Genomic DNA, 13792 nt, shown 5'->3' on the forward strand with positions numbered 1-13792 from the left:
AAGTATTAATCAGGGTGAGCACGTCTGTCCTGCAGGATGCAGCTCCTCAGCCATCTCTCCACCTCTGGGAGTCCCACTGGCCTTTATCTAATTAGTACGTCCCCTGAGTGTAGCTCATCTCTGGTTTTGACACATTCTGCAGCATAAGATTGTGGTAACATGAATGTTTGTTAAAAAATCACTACTAACTCTTCTTTCACTGTTAAAATTACATCCTTCTGAATCATTTTGGCGGTCAACTCTACTGGTTTATTCATTTAGGCAGTTGCTTATACCTTGGGCACATAGTTATCAAAAATCTGTGTATCAGGAATGTGCTATAATAGGCCTTGGGCAAATACTGATGAGCAAGTCAGTGTTCTCGTTCCCATGAAACTTTATACTGAAGTAGTCAGGACAACAATGAACAACCAATTAATAGACACATGATTAATTTACATTGTTACAGGCTGAATGGTGCTCCTTAGAATTCATAGGCTGAGGTCCTTACTTTTAGTACCTGAGAATGAGTCTGTATTTTCTGTATTTGGAGACAAGGACCTTTAAAGAGATAATGGAGGTAAAATGAGGTTATATGAATGGACCCATATCCAATGTGACTGGTGTCCTTATGAGAATATTAGGCCTCATGAACTATACAAAAAGAAATTCCTAAGTCACTACTCTATACTGTTTCCTTTCAGTAGTTTCAGCAAACTAATGCACACACATACACATATCCTTAGGGCAAATGCTACATAAGAGAAGATTTAGAAAGCTGGGTGATGGGGCATCTGGCTGAATTTGGGAAAGTTTCTTGAGAAAATATCAATTGAGATACATTTTGAAAGGCAAGTGGGATGGTGTTGACCATAGTTGTAGGACTTATTTAAGTAGTCAGTGTTAAATACTAATCAAATAAACATCCATCAAGGCTGCTGACCTAAGGTTATGCCACTAGAATTTCATCTTATCTTCAGTCCCAGAAGTCTCCTAAGTGTGGATAATGGATAGCTGTTTAGAATAGATTGCGTAATTGGTACTTCTGGAATGCCCTTTCTAGAATTCTTCCTATTCAAGCCAGTATATAGAAATACCGAAAGTTGTAAGGTGGTTGAGGAAATACTATGAACACAGTTGCCTGTATCTAGGAATTAAATTGGGTAAGCTGGGAGTGCCTTTTCAACAAACTCTTGGCCTTAACTGAAAACATTTCAATGGTGTCTGGTTGATTTCTGGTTCTTTGCTAGTTATGTCTCCTCTTGCCCAAGAATTCTGTCCTGTGCCTGTGGACTGGTTTTTAGTTTCCATCTTCCCAACTAATAGTCATTCAGTTGTGCCCAACTGTTAGGTTGACATCTCAGCTTGGAGACTTCATCCATTTCCCAGGTTCCAATCATGCCTTAATCCTGAAAACTCTACTCTGAGTTTAATGCCTCTAGTTGTACTAGGGAAAGCTCTGGATAGATTATTCCTCTAATGGAATATCAAAACTGGTCCTTATGCCATTTGACTTTACTGGTGCTTGTTCTACTTATTGCAGTGATGTAAACATGTAAAAAACCTTCAGCTATAAGAAAGTCTATTCCATACTCAAAGATACTTGTCACATCTGTATCTTGCTTCCTCTCCTAAAATATCTCCACCCTTAACATAGTTTGAAGATATATTCTGATCACCCCCTTACCAAGACACACACACACACACACACACACACACTCTCTCACTCTTTCTCTTTCTCTTTCTTCTAGTTCTATTTATAGAAAGTTCCCCCCAAAACAACTTCTCATATTGGGATCTTTAGCTCCTAACTATACATGTCACTGAGAGTCAAATGCATGACCTTTCTGGAACATCCAAGTCTCATTCACAAAATCATTGTATGACAAAGGCTAAGTTCAGTTTTTTGTGTGTGTTTGTTTGTTTGTTTGTTTTAAGATTTTATTTATTTATTTGAGAGAGAGAGAGACAGGAATACTGAGAGTGAGCACAAGTGTAGAGGAGAGGGAGAAGCTGAGCAGGGAGCCCAACATGGAGCTCCATCCCAGGACTCTGGGATCATGAGCTGAGCTGAAGGCAGACATTTAACCAGGTACCCAGGTACCCCAAAGCTCAGCTTTCTTACTTCACAAAATATACCACAATTTTGGGAGTAGAGAAACATGATCTCTGACAGGGGACATGGCCCTGCATACCCTCAATGAAGGCCATTTACCATATTTTCAAAAGAAACCCAGATGCTCTTGGGTTGATGACTTCCTTGAAGACAATGAGGAAAAGGATTGACCTCAGCTCTTCTTCAGGAGCTCATATAAAGGACTAGAAGGGATTTTACTAATTTTACACCAAGTCTCTCCTTTAGCAGAACAAGACAATGAGGTCTAACAGAACAAGAGTTACTCACATTCTCCATAGCCAAGAATGCCAAAGCCTGAGTTCAAGCTCTTTGCCCAGGCTCACTTTTCAGTGGGGAGTTAACACTTTGAGAAATGTCACAGTAGCAAAAGCAGATTTCAAACTTCAACGACTAAAGCCCTCAGACTTCTTCCATTTTCATTCCGGGCATCCTCACATCAGAAAAATAAAAATAACATTGAAGTTTCACATCACATTTAAGGTAATTATAGTGATGCCAGCTTTTTCTCTCAATTCTTTAATGTTTCACACAAAATTCAAAACATTCCTCCCTGATTCTCCAAAGAAACAGAGCAGGTGGCATTCTTTACCTTTATACAGTTCCGTTTTCTTAATAATTCAGATGAGTTTGGACAATATCAATCTCCACTCTCAACAGCTCTCTAAAAGTCTTTAGTGACACCCATTTCTGACATTAAAAAATAGAACAAAGTATCTACTGCTCAATGAACAGGTGTGGATGTGAGAGATGGACTAGTCCCTGTGACACATGCCACCTCATGAAATGTAGTCAAGAACTGAGAGCTTGAAATGCATAAAGTAGAAAGCCCAGATGCTTGTTCATTTATTTAAGATTTGCCTATAGATCTTTTCTGATTCCTGAAAAGAGGAATGGAAAGTCTCACTGTGCAGAAGGACACCTTGAAGGTATTCTCTCTTCCAAGGCAGCCCCACGATTTCCATGTGGGGTTTGGAGCATGCAGTGATCAGAATGGGAAAGGCTGCATAATACAGGGCAAAGTTTTTGGAAGCAGATACACACTCAGTAGTACTTCATGTTGCTTAGTACCCTTAGTCCTTAGATGATAATCTTACTAAGGAATTGGCACTAAGCTTTATATCTTGTATACTGAATGAATAGGGGTGTGTATGTGTGTGTGTGTGTGTGTGTGATGGAGATACGGGTTCTTTATTTTATAATATTATGCAGGAAAACTCAGCTAAAATATATAAGAGGTCTTAAAGACAATGGACTCACCATCTTGTGTAAATCCCACATAACCTAAGAATCTCTCAATGGAGCCACCAAATAAAATGTTCTGGGAAGAATTAACTTAGATACTAGATAGCTATTTACTTTAATAGCTTTTTTTTTTTTTAAAAGATTTTATTTATTTATTTGACAGAGATCATAAGGAGGCAGAGAGGCAGGCAAAGAGAGGGGAAGGGAAGCAGACTCCCCGCTGAGCAGAGAACCTGATGTGGGGACTCCATCCCAGGACCCTGGGATCATGACCTGAGCAGAAGGCAGAGGCTTAACCCACTGAGCCACCCAGGCACCCCACTTTAATAGCTTTTGAACATACATCTGTAAATCATTTTTCTCAAGTTTCCTTACATTTGAATTACAATATAAAATATGAATATGGGTGGCATTAAGTTCTAGTATAAAGACCATGAACTTGGGAATCCAAAAGAAAGTCTGGAGGTAGAATACCATCTTGGTCACTTTAACTTAATTTTTTGGTTCCCAGTTTCATCCTTGCCATGAGGCCCCAACACAATGCCTGACCTGCGAGAGATTCACAATGACTGGCGATTCTACTCTCTTCTCAATTACAGTGAAAAGATGTTCTCAAATTTTCTTCATCTCCACATATATGTGTGTGTGTGTGTATATATATACACACACACATATGTATATATGGGAAGCATTATATTGTTATCTTTCATCTTCTGGAAACTTCATCTCCTAGAAGAACTGAATTCAGATGCTTTCTACTTTGAGGATGCATCTAGTTTGCACTTCTGTCCTTGACCTCCAAAGCAAAAAGCCATGCACTCTGTATGAAGCTCTGGAAAGAGGAATGGATGTGCTAGGCATCCCTGCACTTTCATTTCCGTGGGGGTTACTTTCTCTTTTAGACCCAAGATGTTAGAAACACCTGAATTAATCTAAATATCTGGAATCCCTGTCCCACTAACAAAATGCAATGCGCTATACTGTTTATGTTCTGTGATGTACCATGTGTCGAGGGTAGCCCCACTGGGCCTCAAACATCAACAGAACAATGGCCATTACATCCAACTTTCTCATTTGGGGTTGTCATTAGAAAGCCACAATGATCTCAGGTACTTTGAAAACAAGTTTCCTCAGAAATGTAAGGAACAAGCAAACTTTCTGTGGTTGACTTTCTGTTGGCTTGTTGTTGTTTTACTTGTCTCCCCTGCCCTCCCCAGGTAGAAAAATTTCAGCAGACACAAAGCATAGCTCCATTTCAAAGAAAAAAAAAAATGAGAGAGGTCCGAATTTTCCAAAATTCAAAAATTATTATTGGGGAAAGAATAAAGCAAGAGTTTTTCTGAGACAGACTTCAGGAATTCAGTCAGCACATTTTTAAAACTTCCTTTTACCTGTTTCATTTTTTTGAGAGACAGGTCTGAAATAACAGATAATTTTTTCCCCTTCCTGCAGCTGGGTAATGTGGCAGCTTTTACCAGCCTCTCTCAGTCATAAATGTGTTTTAATGGACTGACATGTGCTTAATAATACAGACAGCACCTGGATGCTTTAGAACAAAGTGCCACCAGGGCCTAGCCTATGTTAAAACTGCATTATTGACCTGAGGCCTACAAGTCTCTATACTCAAACATCTTGCTGATTAGAGACAAACAGCCTAGTACCAGGTCAAATAGAGAGGTTTTCTTCTTCAAATAGAGAGGCTGAGGTCTAATTTTATAACTCTGAACATGAAGAATATTATGTTTCTAAGTGATTAACTCACTTCCATTACTAGAAATTCTATAAATTTTATAAAATTCTGTCACTGCACAAATTGACTCAGCTTTTATGACTCTGTGGAATGAGGCCCCTTCCAGCTATAGGTCTTGAATCAGTATGTGAGGGAAAGGAATCTGCTGACTACTTCTCAACATCGTGCTTAGGATTTTAGATACATTATTTCATTTAGGCACCATCCTGCCGTCTCCTGATTTAAGAACTCTTTTTTTTTTTTTTCTTCCTATCTCACATTTTAGGCAAACTCTGAGATAGTTCCTGATGATCTGTGACTCCTAATATCCACAGGTTTGTAAAATGCCTTTTGCTTGAGCAAGGCCGAGATTCATTTACTTGTTTCTACTACTGAACAGAGCATGGTAAAAGGGATGGGGTGCCACTCCCAGTGTCAGGTTATAAAAGGACTATGGTTTTCACTGTGAGTGTTCTTTGTCTTTCTTGAATCACTCATTTGGGGATAAAGGTACTATAATTTCATGAGGCACCCTTCTGGAGAGGCCTTGGAATAAGCTTGGAAGTGGATCTTCTGAGGCTGCCCAATAGCCATATGAGTTAGCTTGGAAGCAGATTGACCCAGAGTTGGACTTTAAGGTAATGGCAGCCCCCACCAACAATGGAATTGAAGCCAGAATTACCCAGCCAAGGTGCTTCTGGATTCCTGACTCTTGTGAACTAGGACACGATAAACATTTTCAACCCCTATATTTTGCTATAGTTTGTTACACAACCAGAGATAACGAATCCACTCTCACTTACATACGGGACGAAGTTAAGAAGTTTATTCAGAGCCAGAGAACATTAAGGAAAAGAGGTATTTTTTGAACCTAAGTTCCAGACCCAGGCTCTCCTATTTTTGCTCACTAAGTGGCATATGAGGTTCTCCCACAATCTGACTTGATCTTGGGTATTAAGTCATGCCCTTTACTATTTAAATCAATTTTCTGTAATTTATTTGGATAACAAAACTAACCCTCCAGTTGGGAGAAGGAAGACATTTAAGACAAAAATGTGATGTAGTGTAATCCAGGATGGATATTGGCCCAGGATGTCCTGAGGGGTATTTACTCAGACTGTAGAACCATGAAGGCTTTTCAAATGATTTGTTTACTTAAGAACATGCCTCTGCCCCTAATATAATGTCTGGCACATTGTAGCCTCAGTAAGTACTTGTTGACTAAGTACTGCTTCTGCAAAGACAGGAGACATTGGTAAGGTAACAAACAGAGAAGGAAGGAGAAAGTTCTGCTGCCCCATGTTACAAAAATGGAAGAATCAGGGTGCCTGGGTGGCTCGGTGGGTTGAGCCGCTGCCTTCGGCTCGGGTCGTGATCTCGGGGTCCTGGGATCGAGTCCCGCATCGGGCTCTCTGCTTGGCGGGGAGCCTGCTTCCCTCTCTCTCTCTGCCTGCCTCTCTGTCTACTTGTGATCTCTGTCTGTCAAATAAATGAATAAAATCTTTAAAAAAAAAAAAAAATGGAAGAATCAGAGTTTGAAATACATGACTTCTTCATAAATTATTCTGCAGTATTGCTATATACTAGAATCTGTATATTGCCATAAAAGTCTTTCCAAAGTTAGTTATTCCGGGGCCAGTTTTTAAAAGTTTTGCCATACCTAGAGGCCATATGCATCAGTATTTAATCACTATCTTAAAAATGTACTTTAAATATATTTTTAAATTTAACTATTTTTATTTATTTACTTAAGAGTGAGAGAGCACGAGGAGGGAGAGGTGCAGAGGGGGAAAGAAAAGCAGATTCCCTGCTGAGCAGGAAGCCTTATGCAGGGCTCTATCCCAGGACCCCCGGATGATGACCTGAGCCAAAGGCAGACATTTAACCTACAGAGCCACCCAGGTGTCCCTAAAAAGCATTTCATTAAACTCAATAACTTTCACTTGAAATAAAATTTGGTGGCTATAAAAGCTCCGTGGTATTGTGTGTGATATACAGGGAAACTACAGACTTGCAACCAGGGAAATTCAGGATGAAATGTGGTTCCAACAGGTATTAACATGTGATATTTTAAGTTACTTAGCTTCCCTGACTCTTCACTTCCTTGTCTATAAAGTACATATAAAAAACCTTCCTAGAACGAGCATCATGAAGAGTCCATATAATATATGCCATGTCTGTCTAGACCTAACAAACTGTTCAGTAAGTGGTCTATATTATTTATATTTAGGTAGGAATTCATATTCCTGCTTCTCAAACAAATCTGTTGAGGAATAAGGAAATAAAGAGACTTGTTAAAGTTTCAATAGATACGTCGGAATTCAGGGGTACTTTTTTGTTATTGTTCATTTAGTTTCGTTTTTTTTTTTTTTTCTTTGAGGGGGGGTGGGGGAGAGTTGCTTTGGGGCACCTGGGTGGTCAGTCATGACTTCCTTCTGCTCAGGTCACGATCTCAGGGAAGCAGCCGCACACTGAGTCAGGCTCCCTGTTCAACGAGGAGTTTGCTTCTCCCTCTGTCCCTCCCTTCTGCTCCCTTCCCACAAATAAATAAATGAAATATATATTAATTAACTCTGTGTGTGTGTGTGTGTGTGTGTGTGTGTGTGTATACACACATGCATACATATGGTGGCCTCCCCAGACTTAGAATAAAATGACTAGTGGGTCATTCCACATCACCGACAGCTGGATTCTGCATGTTTTAGTCAGAACCTCAAAAGTGTGTTGATCTGGCTGAACAAGAAGCCGACCTAGCCGTTGTCAGAAGACGGTACCTGTGAGGATTTCAGCTGTGCGTTCGGTCATCTTCTGAATCACGAGTCTCACAGTCCCACCTTCCAGGCTCAGCAGCAGGGTCCCCGAGCCCTCAGACAGCTCTGTGGACAGAAGCAGGCCATCCTTGTTCCATGTCCGAAACTGGAAGCTCACGGAGAGCCCATCAATTTGGGCGGTGCCGGGCAGCAGCAAATAACTGCTTCTGGGGTTGACAAATGTGATGGGAACGATTTGTGGTTCGGAGCAGGAAAAAGTGACATTGCCCTGGAAAACAATAAAAATCAAACATAGAAAAGCCATTTTTTATTCTGCAATCCGACAGCTGATATAAACAACTACCTGTAGCCGACCTTAATTTCAGGATCATTCTACATTCAGCCACAAGACCTTAAAGGAAAAGAAAATGTCAGCTTTGTTCAGATATACCTGTGAGATTGTTTCCATTCCTGTTTTGCAGATCACACTGTTACCCACAAGAAGGCCATCGAAGACCCCAGTTGGGGTGGGGGGCGGTATGGGAAGCATCAGCATTTTCTAAGGAAGCAGGTATGAAAACAAGGACATTCATTCATTGAATACATCTGTACCACGAACCAACTATGGACCAAACAGGGGTAAAGTTTCAAGACATACACATGAAAAAAACTTTGTTTTGATGTGAAAGTTGCTACAAGACAGATAGACACAATCCCCCAAGTGGACCCTGGTAGAAGAAATAACGAAACAAGTAAAGGTTTCACAAGGGAGGTGATGCTTTCCTGTAAGGATGTGGGGAAGGAGAGGAAGGAGTGTGCCTGGCTAGGCTTTTCAGCAAGTAGCTCATTGTGCGCAAAGAATTGGAGAAATTGGCAAAATGGCATTCCTGGGAATTATAGGGAACTGGTCATTTCTGAATATTAAGTGCAACAGGGAAGGCCAGAGGCCATGAAAGAGGTGAGGCCAGAAAGATGAGTAAAGGCAGAGTTTAAAAGCCCCATTATGTTTGTTACATTTGTTAATCCAAGCTTAGAAACAATAAAACAACATTGGTTGGATTAAAGCTATGAAGATGATTTTCAATAGCATGAGGAGTGAAGTGTGGTGGGGAGGGGCGGATGGGAAGCCTAGAGGTGGGGAATATTAACTGTGCATCGACTAGAATCGGGAAGATAAAGAAGAATATTATTCTTTGTGTAAGTGAGTGGAAACTGGTCCAAGTTTTGTGGGGGGTGGGGTGGGGGGACACCCTGGCTTGACTGGCTGCCTGCATTCAAAATTTCCACTAAGGCGTCCAGATAGGGACAGTTGGTTAAGCGTCTGACTTCTGCTCAGGTCATGATCTCAGGGTTGGATGGAACCCCATGTTATCTGGCTCCCCTCTTAGCAGGAATCCTTCTTTTCCCTCTCCCTGAGCCCTTCATCCCACTCCTGCTAGCTCTCTTTCTCTCTCTCAAATAAATAAACAATATCTTTTTAAAAAGTTCTGGTAGACTTCTTTTCAAAAAGGAAGTATCTTCACTGATGGCAAATGATTGAGGAAGAGCTGTCTTTGGGAAGAGAGAAAATCACAAATGCTCCTACAGCAAAATCCAGAGATAGCAGTAACCATTTTTCCTCTTTTTATTTTTCACAGAAGAGAAACAAATTTGCCAGAGCAAAGCTGTACCCCAAGTTTGAAGCTGTGGAGAAGGTGGAATGTTGGGGAGGCAGTGATACGACTCTAGGCAGAAGAATAGGAAGTAACAAAAATGCCCCACTCCCCCATTGATTTAAAATCCAATGTTTAGCTCAACCCAATGTTCTCCCGGTGTTCTCTGGATCAATAGCTATGGAAGTTGGGGGTCTACAGAAACTGAGATTCTCCCCTTATCTGAGCAGTTCACCCACATTTGACAGGTCTGGGAGACGCCTTCCTCAGACTTGCTCCATCCACTGAATGTCTAATGGACCTCAGGTACATGTAAAACAGACAAGGGCACTCAGCATCCCTTGAAAGACATTCATGTGTCCTGGCTAGATTCTGGTGGCAAGAAATTCAGACTGATGTCTGAGGGAGTCTCCCTGGTTAAGGTAGAGCCATGTGTGGTGATCAGCACTTGTCATTGGGGAGTAGGACAACATTGTCATGCATTGGGGTGTCGCTGGTTCCCTGCAGGTCATGCTCTTCCAGTTCGTTCTCCACATCCCTTCACACTGTACTCTACTATCCTTCCCTGGACCAGCTGCCTGAGCTGTCCAAACTTCCGTTTGTTCAATCACACCCCTTATGTTCTCTGATGGCAAATGCAAGGACAAATGAGTAGGAGAGAAGAGAAAGGAGTAGATAGGAAATGCTTTCCACACCAAATCTGACCCAGTTCTCCTGGCAAGTGAATGTTCCCAGCTCAGCTCCCTATCACACAGCTGCTGTGCTGCCATTTCTGCTTCTAATCCCATCTCAGCTACATTTGCTGTTTGCAAAAATGTCATAGTGTTGAGAAACATCGATATCCATCCCACTCCCATCTCCCCAATAGACAGAAAGAAAAAAAAATAGCTAAATGCAAAAATGTTACTTTTGAATCAGCACGATTATTCAATCTTTCTCAATAATACCATTTTTGATTCCAGTTTCCTTTTCAAGGCAACATTTGAGGGAGTCCCTACCATGATTTAGAAACAGTGTGCAAAAAGACAATTTACTTTAGGACAGTGTCAAAACAGAAAGTGGCAAAAAGACTATATTCCCCTTCAATCTATTAATTCAACTTTTATTCCATCTCCCCCACCCCAACTGCCTGCCTGCACTCCCACTTAGCCCTGCCTGCCAAGAAGGAAGCTCCATTTCTCAGACCCCCTATTACACTGCACACTTCATTCATAAAGACTTTAACACTGGGGTTCCTGGTTGGCTCAGTTGTCAAGTGGCTGCCTTTGGCTCAGGTCATGATCCCAGGGTCCTGGGATTGAGCTCAGCAGGAAGCCTACTTCTCCATCTACCACTCCCCCACTTGTGTTCCCTCTTTTGTTATCTCTCTGTCAAATAAATAAATAAGATCTTAAAAAAAAAAAAAGGACTTCAACATTTATTAAAGATTTCTCAAGCATTGTAAGACAATGTTCTAAGCACAGGAGTTATAAATAAGTTGTAAATGTGATTGAAATCCATTGCATCCATCCTTAAATGTGCATTTTGACTGTAATAGGTACAAAGCATGCCATGACACAGGAGCACACCATAGTCAAATCTTCAACATGAACCAACCAATGCTGGCCCAATAGATGAAATGAAGAAGTCAGTATCCCTGCCATGGGTCCCTTTCTCTCCTGCATAAATTACAAGACCTGCAGGGCCTTTCACTGTCCAAAAAGGAGGTCACTCTACATTGAAGAGGCTAAATCCTTAGTACCTGATGCATTTCTCCTGACAGCTCCACCATGCCATGGTTGGATAGTGACCTTCTACTGTGTGACTGAGGCTGCCAGTCAAGAGGGGGGTGGGGTCTACCCAAGGCACAAGTACCTGAAATACCTAGTGGGGACCTCCCTTGTACCCAGGATGGCAGTTGTGAGTGCCCTGAGCTTTCACGTATCCTTTTCATGTGCATACACGACCATCCTCCAAAAGGCAAGGTACACAAAAGTGCTGGCCCCAAGATAGAGCAACCATCTCTCCATTAGAGACCCCCAAACAATATCCATATTCCTTTTCAAGGATCCACCATGGCTTTTCTTTACAACCCTGAAGACACAGAACTTCCCATCCCACCTTTCTCAGGTAAGAAGTGATCACTCCAGATGGACCACAGAACTTTGAAATCCTAAAGATCTATTCATAGACCATCTTAGAGAGATTGTCCATATCTGTGTAAAAATGTTATTCTGGATCATAAATAACAAAAGCTAACACTGTCACCTGTCATGAGAAGCTTGATGGCCTCCTCCAGGTGATCAGGACTTGAAACCCAAGAACTAAATTTGTGTCAGAGTAGGAAGCAAACCCTTTTCATTGATTCATCCTCCCCAAGGAAGCCTTCCTTCCAAATGGCAGACAAAAACCCCTACCTCACTAATAGATATAAAGAAGCAGTACCCTCTCTTAGACAAAGGAAGCCCATCCTAATCTGGAAAGTTGCAAAAAGCTACCTTAGGGAGGTGACAATAGCATTGAGATTTCACAGAGGCACAGGAGTGGCTATGTGGAGAATAGGAAAGTGTGTTATCTGATAATAGAGGGAAAGCATATGCTACAAGGCTAGAGGCAGGGAAGTGTGGGGCAGATATAGTCAGGGACTCAACAGAAGGTCCGCTGACTAGAGTTCAAAAGCCAGCATATCAGAAGGCAAGATGAAGTGGAAAGGACAGAAGGAAGGGCAATCCTATAAGCTTTTAGACCATGTTGAAGCACTAGAACTTGATGCTGTGGGAAAAAAAGAGAATGGGATTGCGGGAAGGGGGATTGATGTAGAGGCTAGGATACACCATCAAGTGGTGCTTCACATACTTCCCTTAGGGGGCTGTCCTTAAAGAGTAGAATGTATTGTATATGGAGAAGAGTGGCCAAGGGCCACACCTCAGGTAGCCGTTACAGTTAGTAGACCAGAGCAGCTGAGGGCTTATGGAGGGCTCTATCTAGAATGGCAAAGGGGGAGAGGGAGAAAAGCAAACATATTTTGCAGGTAAAATTGATAGGAGGACCCCTGCATGGTGAAGGGACAGGAAGATCAAGCATAGCTCCCACTCTCCTCTACTTGAACAAGGGACTTCAGCAGACATCGAAGGAAAATATTTCTTTTATGTTAGATTTCTCTCCAGCTCTCCACCTGATTTACTTCATGTCAGTGTGCACGTAGAGACAGTGGGCTGTTCAATTAGGCAGAAATGGATTCTTACCATAAATATTTACTGGAAAACCCATATATTTTGTATGATCTTTATTTTTAGCTACTATAATTTGGAGGATGAAAGTAGAGAGTTGAATTGGCATCAAATGGGAATACATGCAATAAGCCCAGCATTGGTCACAATGGTTGTTTTTCTGCTTTCCCAGGACTTCTAGTTTTGGGGTGATCTGAGGCAAGTCACTTTTAGAGTTGTAGTTTCCTGTTTTGTAACCTGAAACCATTGGACTAGATAGTTCTGAGGTCCCCACTGCTTCTCCATTTCTAGGGTATCTGAGACTAAGCACCCACATCCTTATCATCTGTTTCCTCTTTGGAGTAAAAGATAGGCATCATTTGAACCATTCATATTGTTGGCATGAGAAGAGTAACCAAGTATTTATAATTTTAAAATACATTTCAAAAGGTTTCTTTATAATGATTCAGGACATAATGAAGAAGATTTAGGCCTCTCTCATACCAATTCTTTTCTAACTACAGGGAACAGATCCAAGGGTCTCCATAAATGACTATATATATTTAAAATATAGTAAAGAGAAAATATATTGTTTCATATTTTAAAAAATGAGATCCAACTTTTATAAACATAATTAGCAGGGAATAACAACCAATTGACTGACTATTCTTCTCTCTACCCACTCTCTAAAAAAAGCATCTGTGATTACTTTACAGAGACTATAACATTGAACTGAACCAGGATTTACAGTGTTTAACAATTTCTTGGAGACAATAAAATAGGTGAAATTACATGTAATCTGCTTAGCTTGGTGCTGGTCCAAGGGCCATGCAATGAAAATTGGAAGAAAACAATAAGAGAGAACACAGGTTCTGAGCAGCAGCCTCCTTCCAAATAAATCCAAGTCATTCTCCCACTAAATCAAACATTTGTCAAATGATGATTGTATTCCAAATAAAATCCATCTAACGAAAAGCTTTCTTCCATGGTGGAGGGGCTCGTCAAAAAGGAGATCCTGTAGTAATAGCATAATTACCATGGTCTCCTGATGACTTGTGAGTGAGGAGTATCTGACAGAGAGAGTTCTGGACACCTAAGTCTTTGCCATGTGATCA

General features: G+C 41.1%; 1 protein-coding gene across 2 annotated transcripts in view; it reads right to left on the reverse strand.

Moving 5' to 3' along the window:
• Nucleotides 1-13792, reverse strand: part of CNTNAP5 (contactin associated protein family member 5) — an 842021-nt gene that overhangs the window by 405123 nt on the left and 423106 nt on the right. For both annotated transcript variants that reach the window (XM_059166599.1, XM_059166598.1), the window contains exon 8: nucleotides 7862-8126. In XM_059166599.1, coding sequence (XP_059022582.1) covers nucleotides 7862-8126 — 265 coding nt within the window. The remainder of the gene's footprint in view (nucleotides 1-7861; nucleotides 8127-13792) is intronic.

Source organism: Mustela lutreola, chromosome 3 (assembly GCF_030435805.1).
Source record: "Mustela lutreola isolate mMusLut2 chromosome 3, mMusLut2.pri, whole genome shotgun sequence".
Lineage (NCBI taxonomy): Eukaryota > Metazoa > Chordata > Mammalia > Carnivora > Mustelidae > Mustela > Mustela lutreola.